Consider the following 19,309-nt stretch of genomic DNA (forward strand, 5'->3'; position numbering starts at 1 on the left):
ATAGATAGATAGATAGAGAGAGAGATAGATAGAGAGATAGATAGATAGATAGATAGATAGGAGATAGATAGATAATAGATAGATAGATAGATAGATAATAGATAGATAGATAGATAGATAGGAGATAGATAGGAGATAGATAGATAGATAGGAGATAGAGAGATAGATAGATAGATAGATAGGAGATAGATAGACAGATAGATAGATAGATAGATAGATAGAGAGAGATATGATAGAGAGAGATATGATAGAGAGATAGAGAGAGAGAGAGAGATAGAGATATTATAGAGAGATAGATAGATTATAGATAGATAGATAGATTATAGATAGATAGGAGATAGGAGATAGATTATAGATAGAGAGATAGATTATAGATAGAGAGATAGAGAGATAAATAGATTATAGATAGATAGATTATAGATAGATAGATTGATAGATAGATAGATTATAGATAGATTGATAGGAGATAAATAGATTATAGATAGATAGGAGATAGAGAGATAAATAGATTATAGATAGATAGGAGATAGATATTGAGCTCTTAATATACTGTGTGGAGTCCATCAGGAAATGACAAAGGTTTTTTTATTTGTATTAGAATCTTCCAATAACGTCACAATATGGGAGAGAAATGTGTGTGCGGCAGCCGCTCAGATGGGTGGTCTCCCCTATAACTCCCCTATAGGCTCCATACTATTACCCACAAGACTTTGGCATCAGTATTAGGGGACAGTATAAGATCCATCATACTCTATGGGGCAGTCTATGTAACCATGGCTTTCACAGTTGATGAAGTTTGGACTCTTTCGCTAGGTGCACAGTCTATGACTTCTGACAGATGACAATCTTGGGGCTTTCTGTGCCAAGGGCTCTCTGGTCATTGCCGTCTACAAAACCAAATGGCCATGAAAGGGCCCAACTGGGAGAAGCAGGATCCATCAGCTGTGGGAGCTGGTATCCATGATGGCGGGGGATAACACAGGAGACACAAGGGGGTGGAGCGTGAGTACACCAGCTGGGAGAGGAGCCGTGTCATGGCGTCTATAGGCCGCTAATACAGGAGGGTTGGGGAGATCATGTTGGGTGTTACCTGGAGCTTCTCTTTGTTGTTCCTCACACATATGTGTGTGTATATATATATATATATATATATATATATATATATATAAAATATTATTCACACGGCTCATCATTTTTCCTGACATATTCTTTTCTTTTTGTTCCCTGAAGTTAGGCCTCCCTCCTTTCATTCGCGGTGACGGATGGCTCCTTCTTATCTCTCCTCCATAGGGTGGGAATAAATATTCATGCCGCCGAAATAATGATACCTTCTAATTTAAATTAATTAGGATTATTAAAATGAGGGAGGAAAATAGGCGACCTTTAACCCCCGTGCTTCACACCGCGCATATATTACCATCAGAACATTTGTATAAATTAGCCGACGATGGGTACGGCGGTGGGTCCACCCTCGGTTTATGATGCCTTATTCCTCTGTCTAGGGGGGGAGAGGGGAATTATTTTTGGGGGGGGAATTGTGTTAGGTAGGTAGAAATAATTTTTTTTTGCTTAAACAAAATGCCCGGGTCGCCATAAACAATAAATCGCTTTATGTCTCTGATTGAATTTGTAGAGAAAAATTTTGCTTTATGGTAATGCCATTATATGGCTGCTACTTTGAGAAAGAATCGAAATTCACAACTGACATTTGATCAAATTTTAAATTTAAACAGTAATTTACAATTCCAAAATTTCTATTAGATATTTTTTCTTTTATTAATGTAAACATTGTTTTTTTTTGTTATTAGTTATTTATACTTGTCATATTTTACTTGGGGATGGAAGCTTTTTCCTTTTTTTAGTTGTATTTTTTCTATCAGCAGTTTTTTACAGAAACGAAAATTGACTTGACCTTTAGGGACGGAAATTCAATATTTATTTTAATTTTATTTCCCGTCAGGTAGCGCTCGCTTCTCACGGCAGTCACAATTTCCACTATCCTCTAGCCCCAGGCTCATCTTGTTTTAAAAAAAATAAATTACCGACCTGATTTATTCTTTACATTTTTTTTATTATTATTTGCATACTATTTTCCTAACCACATTTTTTTTTCTGCTTTTGGTTCATGCAAAATATTTCATACAAATTTCCCTGATGCGCTCAAAGCTTTTTTTTTTTTTTTTTTTTTCTTTCCCTGCCGCTGACATGTTGTAATTTATAGAAATGGAAAAAAAAAAATTAAATTGACAGAAATATCCATCAGTGGAAAATTCCCCCAAGCTCTTGAAATTTTTCCACTAAGAGATCATTGGCTGCAGCCTGAGCCGCGGCTGAATATCCCATTGTGTAAGGATGACGGATTCCTCAATAGGCTCCTGGAGCAAATGTCACCCGGGGGCTTCACATGGACGTGGAAGGCCAACACGCCTCCTGCACTAGTGCACCATTTTTGTTTTTTTTATTCATTTTTTTTTTTTCTTTTAATTTTTGCTTTTTTATTTTAACATATTCACAAACAAATAAGATTTTAATATATAATCCCTTTGTTATGTAGCTTAGGACAGGAATAGGGAACAGTCGGCCCTCCAGCTGTTGCAAAACTACAATTCCCATCAGGCCTGGACAGCCAAAGCTAACGCTTTGGCTGTCCAGGCCTGATAGGAATTGTAGTTTTGCAACAGCTGGAGGTTCCGCATCCTCGCTTTTTTTTTCTGGAAGGTTCTCTCAAGTCCTTGCAGATCCGGTTCCTATGCTGATCTCTACCCCCTTCCTTTCTGTATTTCCCTAGGGAGAGTGCGGTCCAGGGGGAGAGAGAGCGCCACACGGCTCTGATTTATTCCAAAGAGCGTGAACAATGAGTACACAAGATGTGACGGTGAAGAAAGAAAAGCCCGAAGAGGTCCTCCAGCCGGTGCTGTGGAAGCAGAAGGGCAAAAATTCCGCCAAGAACAGAATGGAAGATGGCGCAGAGGAGGTGCCTGCCGAAATCTGCGTGGTGATTGGCGAGAATCGGACTCAGCAGAATATTGGTGAGTGGAGGGGCACGGCCTCATGTGACCACACTATAGACCTGTTCTATATGTCCTTCTATAAACCCAACCTATCCATCTGTGGCATGGCTGGCCGTGGCTGCAGTTTACATCCCTCTCCCCGCATGCACCCTCACCTGAGCTAAGTGTATGGAGGTTGGGAGTAATAGCTTTACTTCTTAGGCTTAGGCTTGTTCTCCCCAAAAAATTTCTTTCAAATGATTTGAGATTTGAAATTTACTTCTGCTAAAAAAATCTCCAGTCTTTCAGTACTTATCAGCTGCCTTATGTCCTGCAGGAAGTGATGTATTTTTTTCAGTGTGACACAGTGCTCTCTGCTGCCACCTCTGTCCATTTCAGGAACTGTCCAGAGCAGCAGCAAATCCCCATAGAAAACCTACTACTCTTGTTATACTTTTGTTTGCCAAACTTTAGTTTGCAAAAAAAAAAAATAATAATTTATTGACAAAATTTCAATAAAACATATTGAAACAGAAAACCTCTCCTGCTCTCCAGACTGGAAAAAATACAACACTTCCTGCAGGACATAAATCAGCTGATAAGTACTGGAAGACTGGAGATCTTTTAGTAGAAGTAAATTACAAATCTCTGGCACCAATTGATCTGAAAATCAGGAAATTCTGGATAACAGCCCCTTTAATGGGGAAGGAATTGGCAGTCGCACTGATCACATGACTAAGTGCTGGGGTTCTTCACCTTTTTCTATGTTTGGGCCAGGACTAATATGAATCCTTTGTTCTCTTTTTTTGCCTATGGATGTTCCCGCCAGGTGGAGACTCTCCAGAGCAACATGCGGCAGCCATGAGCAGGGAACCTTCTTGGAGCGGTGGCAGCCGTCCACGTAGCATTCCTCCAAGAATCAGCACATCGTCTCCAGGTGGGCACATAGGAACAGGGGAAAGTGCCGCCATATCGGTCGTCTCCAGAACTATAGGGGGAGCTCTAACATATGGGGGGGCTATGGAACATGTACTAGATGTTCCATAGTACATGTACTATGGAACATGTACTAGATGCTGCACTGGGTAACTATCCCCTTTAATGGCTGGGTCCGGAGCATCCCTTTAGATCACCTTTTCCTGATCTCCATTCTCACAGTCTTTCTCTTTGTTTTTCAGGGTCTTATGAATGTGGAATCTGTAGGAAAAAGTACAAATATTACAACTGCTTCCAGACTCACGTCCGAGCGCACATAGGTAAATGTTACACATCTTCATACATTGTTGTTCTTCCTTCTCCGTTCTCGCCCGCTTCATCAGTATATGTCATAGGAAAGGCCGACGCCAAGAAAAGTTTCTTTATGTGGGAAAATAAGAGACTGATCTAATGACCATCGTCCGTAATAGTGAGAAGACAAAGCTGCCGCCCTCACCAGAGACTGGCAGAGTCTGTACAGGAGCATAAGGACAAAAATCCAAACTTCATAAAGCAATTATACCCTAGACCACCAGGGAAAAAGAGATCTATCCTCCTTATACCCTAGACCACCAGGAAATAAGATATCTACCCCTCTTATACCCTAGACCACCAGGAAATAAGATATCTACCCCTCTTATACCCTAGACCACCAGGGCATAACATATCTACCCCTCTCATACTCTAGACCACCAGGAAAAAGGAGATATACCCTCCTTATACCCTAGACAACCAGGGAATAAGATATATACCCCTCTTATACCCTAGACCACCAGGGCATAAAATATCTACCCCTCTTATACCCTAGACCACCAGGGCATGAAGTATATACCCTTCTTATACCCTAGACCACCAAAGATTGAAATGTTAACACTTCCCAAACAGCCTCTTACTCGGTCAGTGGGTATTGATCTGTCATGTAACCCTGCAGAGGGCGCTGTAGGGGCAGTGTACGGCAAGCTACATCTTCCCCTCCGTTGTAGTAAGCGGAGCACCCTGCCTCCCTCAGCTGAGATAGGGACATCACAGCTTTATGGTGGCGTTGTGAAGGCGCGGTGATTAAAACGTGTAATTAAATCCCATCGCCCAATAATGAGATAAAAGGCGAGGAAATGAATGGGACGGGGGAGATATTGTAATTAGAGGAGCAGACAGAGGCCGAGAATTCATCAGCATGAGAGAGAGAGAGAGAGACGCTTTATTGGAATCTCTTAGATTATTAATGGACCTCGCTACATCAAAAAGATTATCTTCAAACCCCTCTAATATATTACTTAAAGATTCACACTTTGTGATGGCGCATGAAACGCGGCCTACGAGGAGCTCCTTCCAGTCAGGCACCTGAGCGGCCATAGCTGGGTCATCATCTGTGGTGGCTCCATATGTCTGTGTTATAGAGAGGTGGCTCAGGAAAGAGGGCTAGGTTTAGGTTAGGCCTGGCCAGAGCAGCGCTCCTAGTGGTCGGCGGCAGGAGTGCACTCTCATCTGTGGTGGCTCCATATGTCTGTGTTATAGAGAGGTGGCTCAGGAAAGAGGGCTAGGTTTAGGTTGGGCCTGGCCAGAGCAGCGCTCCTAGTGGTCGGCGGCAGGAGTGCACTCTCATCTGTGGTGGCTCCATATGTCTGTGTTATAGAGAGGTGGCTCAGGAAAGAGGGCTAGGTTTAGGTTGGGCCTGGCCAGAGCAGCGCTCCTAGTGGTCGGCGGCAGGAGTGCACTCTCATCTGTGGTGGCTCCATATGTCTGTGTTATAGAGAGGTGGCTCAGGAAAGAGGGCTAGGTTTAGGTTGGGCCTGGCCAGAGCAGCGCTCCTAGTGGTCGGCGGCAGGAGTGCACTCTCATCTGTGGTGGCTCCATATGTCTGTGTTATAGAGAGTTGGCTCAGGAAAGAGGGCTAGGTTTAGGTTGGGCCTGGCCAGAGCAGCGCTCCTAGTGGTCGGCGGCAGGAGTGCACTCTCATTTGTGGAATTTTCCTCTTCCCAATCTGTGTCTCTCCTGTTGCAGAACTGCAACTCCCATCTTGCTCTGACAGTCATGGCCACTTTAAAAGTTGGGAGTTGTATTTTTAAAGGCTGGATAACCCCTTGTTGTCTGTCCTGGGTAATATTTACATGTATATATAATGGAGCATCTTCTCCTATAACGCTGTGTTGTGCCATTCCTCTGTTATCCCTCCTGGATACTTATTAAAAGATTGACAATTGGGCGTTACCATTCTGATTGGACTGTGTACGGTCTATGGACAATCTCCCCCCCCCCCCCCCCTCCTGCCAAGGTAGTCCAACCCAGTGTTTCCAGAGGAATAACAGAGGGCAATGCAAAGTTCTTAAAAAATACCCCAGAATTGTTCCATGGTAGATACAAGAAACAGAGACTAATTTATAAGTATATTTAACACAGATTAGAGATTAGGCCTCCTTCACATGGCTGTATCGGTCTTGTCAGGGGTCCGTAGGGTACAGATTGCCTATGACGTGTCATCAGGGATCATGCAAGTGTGAAGGAGGCCCTAAGGTCTATGAGCCCAGGCCACAGTCTGGACTATGTAAGGTTGGCTTCACACTGCACTTTTTGCAGTCCGTTTATAGTATACATTTTATTGGGGGAAACGAATGCATATTAAAAAAAATAAAGATCAAAATGGATGCTTTTTTTCCTTTATTTTTAGCAAAACCTGATTGACGACATTTTTGTTTATGTTGAAAGTAACCATTTAAAAGATCATATATTAAAGGGACTGACTGACGCCCTATTTTTTTGTAGTTCCGGTAAATGCACAGATCCTGGATACCACGGTCATGTGCACGTCCATAGGTTAGAATGGTCTGCTACTATGGCAGTTGTGGATTCTACCATGTGAAGCCTATCACTGTCCCTGCATGGATGACGCTCCCAGGAGACCAGCGAGGAGCAATGTGCATTAATATTATTGTTTTATTCTTTCCCCTCAGACAATGAAGCTGCATCTGTAGAGGGCGCTGCACAGGGAAGTAAGTATGCCTCTCCTCTTATAGCCTTACTCCTCCATTATTGCTCATAGGGACTTGAAGCTTTGCTTCTTCCCCGTTGCTTTCAGTGAATGGACACATCCTTATTTCCTTTTGGACTCTGACAAGATCCATGTGTCGCAGTGTTACCAGTGTAGATGTAGTATGAGCCTGAACTCAGTCTGATACGTTTTACCTTACTGATACATTGTAGCAAACTGCCAGGACCGTGTATGATTGCCTTTACGGTAAAGATCCATTTGTTTGCCTTTTAATGGGACCTGACAGCTTCTAGTTCTTTGGTGAACAGTGACAGATTACAGAAAAGTTATTGCATATATAGCACCTCCCCATCCCCTGTAGTAAAGAGGTCTTATAGACATAAGAATTTTTTTAAATGCAGTAGGTGTGCGTTACAAATAAGAAAAAAAAAAGTAGTACTTACCTGCCCTGATCCCCCACAGCTGCATTTCCATCATCTCTTAGTCACTGCTTTTTTTTTTTATCATACTTTTTATGCAGGAAATGTCTGCTCTGCCAACCACTGGTCACAGTGCTGACCCACCTGTGATTGGTTGAGCAAGCAGTTCCTTCAGGGTCAGTGCATAGAAAGCAGCAGGGACCAGGAGCTGTTGGGGTGGCAGGGGATTGGGGCAGGTGAGTATGCTTCCTCTTTTTTCCCTGCACCCTGGATCATTTGTACATGGTTTTTCTGGGGCTGGAATTCTCCTGTGAATCACTTGGGCTCACAGTTCTTTCCCTCACATGTTATCACTGTACACTTTCTATGCTCTGGTGCATTAAACATAAAAAATAACAAAAAAAAATGGCGGCATTAAGAGAACTCTCCATTGTTTGGAGACACTGTAACGCTGTCGGTAAGTGAGGTAAGTGGAATCGTCCTCATTTTACAAAGCTGAATGGGCACCGATACAGGACACAATTACAACCTGACTGAGCTACAAAATGTTTTATGGAATTTTTCTTTTCTTTTTACATTTTAGCGTTTTGCTACTTTTGTTTCGGTCATTATAACACTGTATTCTACTCCAGAGCTGTAATCACAGTTCTGAGTAGTCACTAGGGGCAGAAAATTCAAAACCAGGTGTAATGATTGCCAGACTGTAAAGCATCAGACACTAAACAAGCAGAGGATGCTGGGGGATTTCAGCTATGAATTCTGCAGGATTATTGTGAATACAGCTCTGATACATAGTATACAGACATGATGAACATCCGGGGTCAGTACGAGAAAGACAATAAGTGAATGAGGAGCTGCCCCAAACAATGGATCGATACTGATGCCCTCCATTGTTTGAGAGTGAATGGATCTATTGAAGGGGATCACTAGGTATTGGGGTCAATATTGGGGATCCTCAGAATAAAGGGGGGTACTGCAGGACTTCTCTGGATATCTGTGTAGGTGGGTGAAAAGATGGGGGGGGGGGGCAGTTGTCAGGTGGACTGACTTATGGACCGAGGTCAGAGGGAGCTCTGAGCAGATAGGCCGGGATCAGAGAGAGCTCTGAGCAGATAGGCCGGGATCAGAGAGAGCTCTGAGCAGATAGGCCGGGATCAGAGAGAGCTCTGAGCAGATAGGCCGGGATCAGAGAGAGCTCTGAGCAGATAGGCCGGGATCAGAGAGAGCTCTGAGCAGATAGGCCGGGATCAGAGAGAGCTCTGAGCAGATAGGCCGGGATCAGAGGGAGCTCTGAGCAGATAGGCCGGGATCAGAGGGAGCTCTGAGCAGATAGGCCGGGATCAGAGGGAGCTCTGAGCAGATAGGCCGGGATCAGAGAGAGCTCTGAGCAGATAGGCCGGGATCAGAGAGAGCTCTGAGCAGATAGGCCGGGATCAGAGAGAGCTCTGAGCAGATAGGCCGGGATCAGAGAGAGCTCTGAGCAGATAGGCCGGGATCAGAGAGAGCTCTGAGCAGATAGGCCGGGATCAGAGAGAGCTCTGAGCACATAGGCCGGGATCAGAGAGAGCTCTGAGCACATAGGCCGGGATCAGAGAGAGCTCTGAGCACATAGGAGCACATCGTCCCCCTTATCAGCACCCCACAAACATGACTGCAGCATATGTGTATGTAAGCCACTTGTTTATCCACATAGTGAACAACATAAAAGTAAAGCAAAAAAGCTATTTATGTGGTTTAGTTATAAAGTTTGACTTATCATAATAGTCATAATAGGTCAATCCCATTCATGATATTGCATGATGTGTCTGTACATTATGACATGCCAGCAGGGGGCTGCACCACTGTATACAGCCATCAGATCCTGTACACACATCAGTGATATAGCTGTACACCAACCAGAGTAGAGCGCAGGGGTCTTCCATTCTGGTCAGCTCTCAGTCAGTATCCAGCCCCCCCCCCCCTTCTCCACTATTAGGACAAACCCTTTTAGCTGTAATAGCAAACCATCACCCACCTGTCATCTCCCTCAGTGTGAACATGTCCTGATACTACAGCTGCTTTCCATGTACAGTGTAGGCCGCCCCTGGATCATGATGAATGTGGCCATAGCAACCAATCAGAGAGCAGCTTTTAGTTTCTTAAAGGGGAACTCCGGCGAAAAGGTTTTTCTTTCAAAACAACTGATGTCAGAAAGTTATACAGATTTGTAATTTATTTATATTTTAAAATTTTCTGTCTTCCAATACTTATCAGCTGCTGTATGTACTGCAGGAAGTGGTGTATGGTTTTCTATGGTAATTTTCTGCTTCTCTGGACAGTTCCTGACATGGACAGAGGTGGCAGCAGAGAGCACTGTGTCAGACTGGAAACAGTACACCACTTCTTGCAGGACATACAGCAGCTGATAAGAACTGGTAGACTGGAGATTTTAATTAAATTATATAAATAATAAGTTACAAATCTGTATAACTTTCTGACGCCAGAATATAAATTTCGCTGGAAAATGAGAGGTGAGCGCTGATTGGTGGTCAGAGGCAACGCCCCTATGGGTGGAGACTAGACATGTGCCCTTACCAACCAATCGGATCACTCCTTTTATTTTCAAAAGCAATGGGGCCTGGTTGGTTGCCAGGGGCAACAGTTTCACTCTTTAAGCTTGGCTTATATTGTCCCTGCAGATTAGATGTCACTTTGCTCTGAGCCTAATGTAGGTTGTCATTATAATCCCTAGCTGTGCCGCCATGTACTGTATGATGCCATTATAAGCCTCCGCTCCTGCTTCATGTCGTCCATGTCTGCCCCTACACATACAGCTGATACCTGCTACTCTGGTGTATTACACCGCCATGTTCACCAGGGAACTATAACCATTATATACCCTCCCCTCTATCCGGGTAAAGCTGGGTGACTGCCATGATGGAGGCCACAGAGAGCCATGTTGGTTGTCAGGGAGCCATGTTGGTTGTCAGGGAGCCATGTTGACTGAATGATAAATCAGTGAACCATTCCCCCCCCTCCCCCCCCCCATCTCCAGTGTTCCTCAGGACTTGTGTATAAGGTCAGTGACTGTATAATCCACACCGCTGGTTTTGTTGGTATTTTGCATGGGGTAGTCCCTGGTGTGTGCCGCCATCCGCCTGTCCCATGCTGTCTTACCGTCCTGCTTGTGCTTGTGATCCTGTCCGCTCATTCATCTGAACGTGCTAGCATACATATTTTCATTCTTGCAGACAACTTTCGCTACACGTGCGACGTCTGTGGCAAAAAGTACAAATATTACAGCTGTTTCCAGGAGCACAGAGACTTACATGCAGTGGATGGTAAGTATTCAGGCTCCATCTCTGAGGTAGGAACCCTGCGGCACACGCTATAGGGCACATGACTGACACATGATGTAGGCCGTGGCTCCCTCTCTTTATACTGAACTGGGACACAGCGCTCCTCCTCTAGCAGTGGTTGTGCCTGGTATTACAGCTCAGTCTTTTTTCATTTAAAGGGGTTTTGTGGACAAAATTTATTGTTGACCAATCCTTAGGATAGGCCATCAGTATCGGACACCCAGCACATCCGCTATACAACTGTTTAGCGTGCACAGGGGACAGGACCCATACGTACAGCAGCCATGCTTAGTTACTGCAATTCAGCTCCTATTCACCTTTATGGGAACTGAGTAGAGATGAGTGCAACTCGAGCATGCTGTGGTTCACCCGAACCCGAGAGTGCGACATTTGACTAGCGGTGGTTGGGTGCAGCCCTAAAGCTGCCTGCAAAACATGAATACAGCCATGGGCCATAGGCTTTATCCATGTTATCCAGCAGTCCCTCCATCCAGCTTCTTCAGCCACCAGTAATCATGCAGCGCGCTCGGATTCAGAGGGAAATGAGTAAGCCAGCTGAGCTGCAGTAACCCAGCGTGGCCACTACACAGTATATGGCGCTGTCTGCTTAAAGCTCGGTTCACTGTGTATACAGGAGCTGCAGATGTAGCAAGCAGCTTATGGGTGGGGTACCAGCTGTCAGAACCCCTCTGATCTGAGAGCGATGGCCTGTCCAGTAATACATAAATTTTTCCTGTAAGACCACTTTTACCTTCCAGGCACAGACACTACTTAAAGCACAGCGCTGTCGGACCCCCACAATATAGTATCGGTGGCCTCTTGTACGAATGGACTATCAGTTTTGTAGGGAAACCCATTATTGAGCATCAGCCATGTCTTAAAGGGGATGTCCATACAACCCCCCCCCCCCCTCCTTATAATGTTGTCTGATGTTTTATATAGTATTTCTTACCTATGGCCCTGGTAAGTCATAGCTGTGCAGAGGATTTCCTCCAGGGCCGGGATCTCCTAAGATGATGATACTGGATAACACAATTTTCCTTAACCTTTGACCTTCCAGATGTTGCATAACTACAACTCCCAGCACGCACTGGCCATTGTGAGGGTGTGGACCTTACGGGCATCACCTTTCAAACATCTGTTTTCTCAAAATGGCCTCCTCCACCGCCGCCGTTCTATAGTGCGGCCTAGATGAGCCGCTTATCTCCCTGCCGTTCTCACCGGCTCCTTCACGTTTCTTGTACAGCACTTAGAAGGAAATTGAGAATTAATAGAAATGCGCGGTGGCTGCTCTCAGGCCGCTCTCTATGGCGCGGCGATATAGCGGGATTATTTTACAATTATTCTGTGTGAAGGGGCGGAATGAAATCATTACTTACAAGCGGAACTTTTATACGTTCTGGAATTGGACATTTTGTGGGCGCGTTTAGTCCCCGATTCTCTGATATTCTTGGAATATTGTTCTCCTGGTGGTAGAAAGAAAAATGACGCCTGTAATGTCACTAATGGAACACAGTAAAAATTTACATTTACTTTTTTATTTAAACTCTATTAAAAAGTCATAAAATGGACAAATGGCCACATTACTTTGTTACCTGAATAGTAGGAAGGGAGCGAGATGTCAGGTGTATAGTGCAGGTATATCTGCGGCAGGGGTGTAGGGACGGTGGAGCATGGGAGACGTCATGTGATCAGTCCCTTATTGCCCCGTCTATGGTTTAGTTCTCCGTCCATGTGATGGCCCCATAGTCACAATATTTAGTTTTATTATTTTTAGGCATAAGGCCGGGTTCACACTGCCTTTTTGCTGTTTGTTTAAAGGGAATCTGTCACTATGTTGCCTTTAATGAGGGCAGCATAAACTAGTGACAAATGCTGAACAGATCGGTGTATTACTTACATCATTGTGTTCAGCAGTTCTCCTAATATCCGATAAGATCTTTTTTCTAGTGACTTAAATTATAAAAAAAAAAAAAAGTGTAAACAAAAACTTGGTTACATTTTATATTATTATAAATTAAATTTTATATTGTTATAAATTATAGTTGCATGCCATCCGATCTTTTTCCAGTGACTTAAATTATAAAAAAAAAAAAATCAAAACGGATCCATAAAAAAAAAAAACTTAGTTAAATTGTATATAATTATAGATGTTTTTGTTAAGCGGACAGTAAACCTGCAGTGTGACCCCAGTTATTTGTTTTCTATGTCTCCTTACATACCGTGCTGCTGTGTTGCTCCCATACTACATGTATGTGCTCAGGGACTCTCCATCCACTTACACTGCGCCCTCCTCGTACCCTCACACACCCCTCAGGCTTCTCATAGACTGATCTGTTCTTTTCATACTCATCGATAAATTTTTTTCCTACACCAAAAACCCTATAGGAAATCTGCCATCACTTTCATGCTGCCCAAACATCAGGTGGTCCCCGGGGGCTTCTCCCCATCCTGCTGACCTAGGTGTCCTTATGTATGTATTATAAGCTGTGGTTCTTTCTGTAATTCCTTTTCCTTATAAACAAAGTTGTAGAATTCAATTTGGATCCAGTCACTGCGCATGCTGCAAAATAGCCGACACATCAGGAAGCGTAAGCCTTACGTTCCCATAGGTTTCCATTCACCCTATTGAAAAGGATCTGTGTTTCTCCCAAGATGGATAAGAGAAGGGGGGCCGCTCCTTCCCATAAGAGGAACAGAAGTATAAACTACTTACATAGAAATGTGTATATACAAGCCGTGATATTGAACAAGGCCAAATCTTTACTCTCCCCGGAGTAATATAGACGCATGCCCATCAGGTTCCGCCTAGACCTCGGGTCATAGGAGGGAATGAAGGCCCAGGATTTAGGTCACATGTAGGGTATGTTCACACACAGCACCATAATAAACTTATTTCTCAATGAAACCTTTCTCTAGGTCTTGTCCAGGTTCTCCATCACCGCCATATAATCACTTTATTATAGGGAGACCAGGGTTATACTATGTATCATACATTACAAGGTAGCAAAGAATTCCACTGATAGAACCAGTATATCTCTGCTGACATCTTGTGGCAATAGATAAAAGTGCATGAGGAAAGACTAAGGCCTCCTGCATCTCTACTCATGGGGGGTTGTCCTTCTGTATTCTCCGCCACACAGGGAGCTTAAAGGGATTGTCCTGAGTTAGAAATAAAGTAGTGGCGCCACTTGTATCCATGGGTTATGTCTGGTATTGCAGCCGATATTCTGAGCAGCAGTATCAGTCACAGCCCATGGACAAGAGTGACGCCATTTCTGGAAGAGAAGTAGAAGACCATCATATAAGGGGGCTTGTAGTCCGGATACTGGACTGTAATATCCTGGGAGGAGCAGTCTCATATTGTACGTAATAGCTCAGTTCATTTTTTTTCCATTTTCATCAATTTTCAGTTTTTTATTTTTTTTATTTTTTTATGGTTCTTTTTTTTTTGCCTTTTTAGACACCTATATCCATATGATGGTAACGTCAGGAGACGCAAAAGAAGAGGACCTAGATCCATGGGTCAAACTTGGTCCAAGTATGATTCACAGTTGTGGGATATCTCTAGAATATCTCGCCCCTTCCATCCTCATTGATACTTTTCTTTTTCAGAATGTTTTTATTACTGTCTATAGGTCTGTAGTAATGTGCTGCTTTCGCTGTTGAAAAGCCACAACTCCCATCATATCCTGCCAGCTGAAGGCTGGGGGGGGCTGAATGGGAGTTGTAGTTTACAACATCTGGTGAACTCAAGTTTATAGCTACTAGGCTGTTTGTTGGGGTGGATATGTGATCCCTAATCCCGAATAGATTACATGTGATATCTAGTAATAGATTACATGGGACCCTTAGTATTATATAACATGGGATCCTTAGTAATATATGACATGGAATCCTTAGTAATAGATTACATAGGGCACTTAGTAATAGATTACATGGAATCCTTAGTAATTTATTACATGGGATTCTTAGTGTAATAGATTACATAGGATCCTTAGTGTAATAGATTACATGGGATCCTTAGTGTAATTGATTACATGGGATCCTTAGTGTAATAGATTACATGGGATCCTTAGTGTAATAGATTACATGGGATCCTTAGTGTAATAGATTTCATGGGATCCTTAGTGTAATAGATTACATGGGATCCTTAGTGTAATAGATTACATGGGATCCTTAGTGTAATAGATTACATGGGATCCTTAGTGTAATAGATTACATGGGATACTTAGTAATAGATTACATAGGGCCCTTAGTAATAGATTACATGGGATCCTTGGTGTAAGAGATTACATGGAATCCTTAGTAATTTATTACATGGGATCCTTAGTGTAATAGATTACATGGGATCCTTATTGTAATAGATTACACGGGATCCTTAGTGTAATAGATTACACGGGATCCTTAGTGTAATAAATTACATGGGATCCTTAGTGTAATAGATTACATGGGATCCTTAGTGTAATAGATTACATGGGATCCTTAGTGTAATAGATTACATGGGATCCTTAGTAATAGATTACATAGGGCCCTTAGTAATAGATTACATGGGATCCTTGGTGTAAGAGATTACATGGAATCTTTAGTAATTTATTACATGGGATCCTTAGTGTAATAGATTACATGGGATCCTTAGTGTAATAGATTACACGGGATCCTTAGTGTAATAGATTACACGGGATCCTTAGTGTAATAAATTACATGGGATCCTTAGTGTAATAGATTACACGGGATCCTTAGTGTAATAGATTACACGGGATCCTTATTGTAATAGATTACATGGGATTCTTAGTGTAATAGATTACATGGGATCCTTAGTGTAATAGATTACATGGGATCCTTAGTGTAATAGATTACATGGGATCCTTAGTGTAATAGATTACATGGGATCCTTAGTGTAATAGATTACATGGGATCCTTAGTAATAGATTACATGGGATCCTTAGTAATAGATTACATAGGGCCCTTAGTAATAGATTACATGGGATCCTTGGTGTAAGAGATTACATGGAATCTTTAGTAATTTATTACATGGGATCCTTAGTGTAATAGATTACATGGGATCCTTAGTGTAATAGATTACACGGGATCCTTAGTGTAATAGATTACACGGGATCCTTAGTGTAATAGATTACATGGGATTCTTAGTGTAATAGATTACATGGGATCCTTAGTGTAATAGATTACATGGGATCCTTAGTGTAATAGATTACATGGGATCCTTAGTGTAATAGATTACATGGGATCCTTAGTGTAATAGATTACATAGGGCCCTTAGTAATAGATTACATGGGATCCTTAGTAATAGATTTTATTAGAAGCAGCAGCATTTTCTTCCTTCAGCTCCTATGTAATAGTTATATTCTGCACCAGTTCCTAATGTAAAGCTGAGGAGGGGGGGTGCGTCACATCAGGAGACCCCACCTAGTGGACACCTAGTGGACACCTAGCTGTACTGCACACTTCTCACTATTTAGCCCCTTTAAAATACTTTCAGATTTCTTTTTCTTGGCTCATTTGTCAGATTCTGCTTGTGTCCTGGTGTCGTCCATTCTCAGCCGCGTAAAATGAGGGAAAATAGTTGGATGAAATGTGACTAATCTTGTCTGTTATTATTGTATCACAGAGATGGGATTCTATCAGCCCTCCATTGTATGTTACATGAGCAAGACTGCTTCTGATTGGAGGAGAGGTCACTAATGGGCGGGGCTGATTTCCCACTTTTTTTAAGCATTTACCAATTAAGGCTGGGTTCACACTACGTATATTTCAGTCAGTATTGTGGTCCTCATATTGCAACCAAAACCAGGAGTGGATTAAAAACACAGAAAGGCTCTGTCCACACAATGGTGAAATTGAGTGGATGGCCGCCATATAACAGTAAATAACGGCCATTATTTCAATATAACGGCCGTTGTTCTAAAATAACAGCAAATATTTGCCATTATATGGCGGCCATCCACTCAATTACAACATTATGTGAACAGATCCTTTCTGTGTTTTTAATCCACTCCTGGTTTTGGTTGCAATATGAGGACCACAATACTGACTGAAATATACGTAGTGTGAACCCAGCCTTAAAGGGGTTGTTCACTTTGGGTAACTGTTATATAAGAAGATAGTGGGATCCTCCTGAGCCAGAGCTGTTCTTAGCAGCCACTTTGGGTAATTGAGGGGGGACTGGGGGACCCCATTTTATCTTGTGACATAGATTCAGAGACAAGTCTGGCTTGTAAGGGGGGGGGGGGGGCAAGCCCATTCGTTCCTTGGCAGACCCTTCTGGTCAGTGTCTCTATGAACATTGCTGGTTATATATAGCACAATGGTATAGAGGATCTGGCCAGTGATTACTGTGATCAGCGGCTCCACACGTATGTAGTGTGTACGGACACTGCAGTCCGTCTCAGACTTCTTTATATCTTTTTCTCGCCTCAGTCATGTGGATTGATCTCCTGTTTTTGTTTTTTTTTGCCTCTGTAGAAACCGGTAATTATATGTGTGAGTTCTGCGGCAAGCAGTACAAATATTACACTCCGTACCAGGAGCATGTAGCTCTGCACACCCCGATCAGTGAGTATAATGATTAACACGTTCCCCTGACACGCCTTATGTCCTGTGCAGCCCGGCGGAGAGCGGAGCTGGGGGGGAGGGGGGCGACATACATCCAGTATACGGTACCAGATTACATGATACATGGTGTTATCTTCTGACACATGCAATACAATTCCAGCTGCCTGCAGCCACAGCTAGGGGGCGCTGAGGAGCTTACCGCATACAGACATAATAGGTCTGCCTGATTATAACGCTGCTGCCATAGCTATAACTTGTATATTATACTTCAGTCTCTTATACGGCTCTGAATGTGGTGTCATAAGAGCTAATGGGCAGAATCCTCCTATAGGAAGAGCTCACATATCATCTCTAATACAATCATAAGGGGAAGACTTTCTATTGGAGAGAACTTTATTCCAAGAATATCATGGCCGTGCTCCGTCCTGGGAGATCTCGGGAATGTGAAGACGCCGGTGACATTAATCTTATAGGCCACTTTCTTATTTTCCTTTATAGAAAGTGCATTCAGCCAAGATGTGGACGCCAAGCAGCCCAACAACTATGAGGAGACCAACAGCAACTCTCAGCACTCCAGCGGTGAGTAGCTGTATCAGTCACAGCCTCCAGAGCTGCATTCAGAGTTCTGCTGGAGCGGTAATAGCTTATTATATCTTCATCCCGCAGAAATCTTCGTGGTAGAAATACTGGACATTCAACACAACTATGGTAGAGATGAGCCAACCTGCCCAAAGTTCAGGTTTACACACACAAATGATTGCCATTTGAATCCCGGTGTCTGGAGAAGGCGGATGCAGCCCAAGGACTGCCTGGAAGATATGGATACAGCCTATGGCTGTTTCCAGTCCCTGCATCCACCTTCTCCGGGCAGCAGAATTTAAATGCTGATTCTTTGGACGTGTCCTCATCTCTAGTCTCAGCGTTTCAGTTTCCATGATATGGATTTCACATCCACCTTACGACCAATACATTTAGGAGGGGACCGCATTGCATCATGGGAGATGTAGTGTGTTTCTATTATGTTACTAAAGGAAGCAGCGGAGTTCCTAATGGTCTCTGCTTCATGTCTTATAGTGTTGAGTGGAGTTTCCAAACCGTTCCAAATTTGACTCCCAGCGTCTGGAAAATTAGATGCCCCCTTTTCCAGATGCCGGGAGTCTAATGCTGAGCGTTTACCTATCTGAGTACATTGCCGATCAGTTCAGCAACTCCACTTACTCTCCTACCCCCCCCCCCCCCCCCCAAATATATGTTTTCAGAAACTTATATGGATTTTTTCATTTATTTCTATTTAAAAATCTCCAGTCTGCCACTACTTATCAGCTGCTGTATGTCCTGCAGGAAGTGGTGTATTCTTCCCAGTCCTCCAGTGCTCTCTGCTGCCTCCTCTGTCCATGTCAGGAACTGTCCAGAGCAGGAGAGGTTTTCTATAGGGATTGGCTGTTGCTCTCAACAGTTCCTAACATGGACAGAGGTGGCAGCAGAGAGCACTGTGTCAGACTGGAAAGAATACACCACTTTCTGCAGCACATACAGCAACTGATATGTACTGAAAGACTGGAGATTTTTAAATAGAAGTAATTTACAAATCTAAACTCTAAGGAAAAAAATCGCTGGAGTTCCCCTTTAACACTAGTTATAATAGTTTTGAGATAGGTGAGATGTGTCCACTGTAACCTGATCTTCCAGCGTCATTTCAGGGAATAGCACCTTAGTGACACGTAATTTAAGGATGACACATTTCTGCCTTTTAGCCGGCTCAAGTCGAACACACGCAGGGATGTCTGACATGGTGGGCGGCAGCGGAGGCGGAAGCATGACCAACTGGCAGAAAGGTGAGTTCCATCTGATTCTACCCATATGAGACATTGCCCTATAGTTTTCTCATCAGATATTAGGTGCAGATGATGCTGTATATACTGTGTTTCCCTGAAAATAAGACAGTGGCTTATATTAATTTTTGCTCCCAAAGATGCGCTCGGTCTTATTTTCAGGGGATGTCTAATTTTTCTTGAAAAAGAACAGCAC

The 19,309-nt window shown here is 43.2% G+C and overlaps 1 protein-coding gene across 13 annotated transcripts in view; it reads left to right on the forward strand.

Moving 5' to 3' along the window:
• The window catches only part of ZNF618 (zinc finger protein 618), an 86,821-nt gene that overhangs the window by 52,786 nt on the left and 14,726 nt on the right, over window positions 1–19,309 (forward strand). For 9 of the 13 annotated variants that reach the window (XR_011358621.1, XM_069942662.1, XM_069942663.1 and 6 more), the window contains 9 exons: window positions 2,789–3,029; window positions 3,820–3,927; window positions 4,169–4,246; window positions 6,914–6,952; window positions 10,601–10,690; window positions 14,172–14,249; window positions 17,192–17,281; window positions 17,780–17,860; window positions 19,036–19,116. Coding sequence is in view for 12 of the 13 variants with exons in the window: in XM_069942662.1 (XP_069798763.1) it covers window positions 2,855–3,029; window positions 3,820–3,927; window positions 4,169–4,246; window positions 6,914–6,952; window positions 10,601–10,690; window positions 14,172–14,249; window positions 17,192–17,281; window positions 17,780–17,860; window positions 19,036–19,116 (820 nt within the window). In the remaining variant the exon portion in view is untranslated. Of the gene's footprint in view, window positions 1–2,788; window positions 3,030–3,819; window positions 3,928–4,168; window positions 4,247–6,913; window positions 6,953–10,058; window positions 10,078–10,192; window positions 10,429–10,600; window positions 10,691–14,171; window positions 14,250–17,191; window positions 17,282–17,779; window positions 17,861–19,035; window positions 19,117–19,309 lie in introns of those variants that run through there. The other 4 variants (XM_069942668.1, XM_069942667.1, XM_069942670.1 and 1 more) reach the window with 4 other exon arrangements.

Source organism: Dendropsophus ebraccatus, chromosome 10 (assembly GCF_027789765.1).
Source record: "Dendropsophus ebraccatus isolate aDenEbr1 chromosome 10, aDenEbr1.pat, whole genome shotgun sequence".
NCBI lineage: Eukaryota > Metazoa > Chordata > Amphibia > Anura > Hylidae > Dendropsophus > Dendropsophus ebraccatus.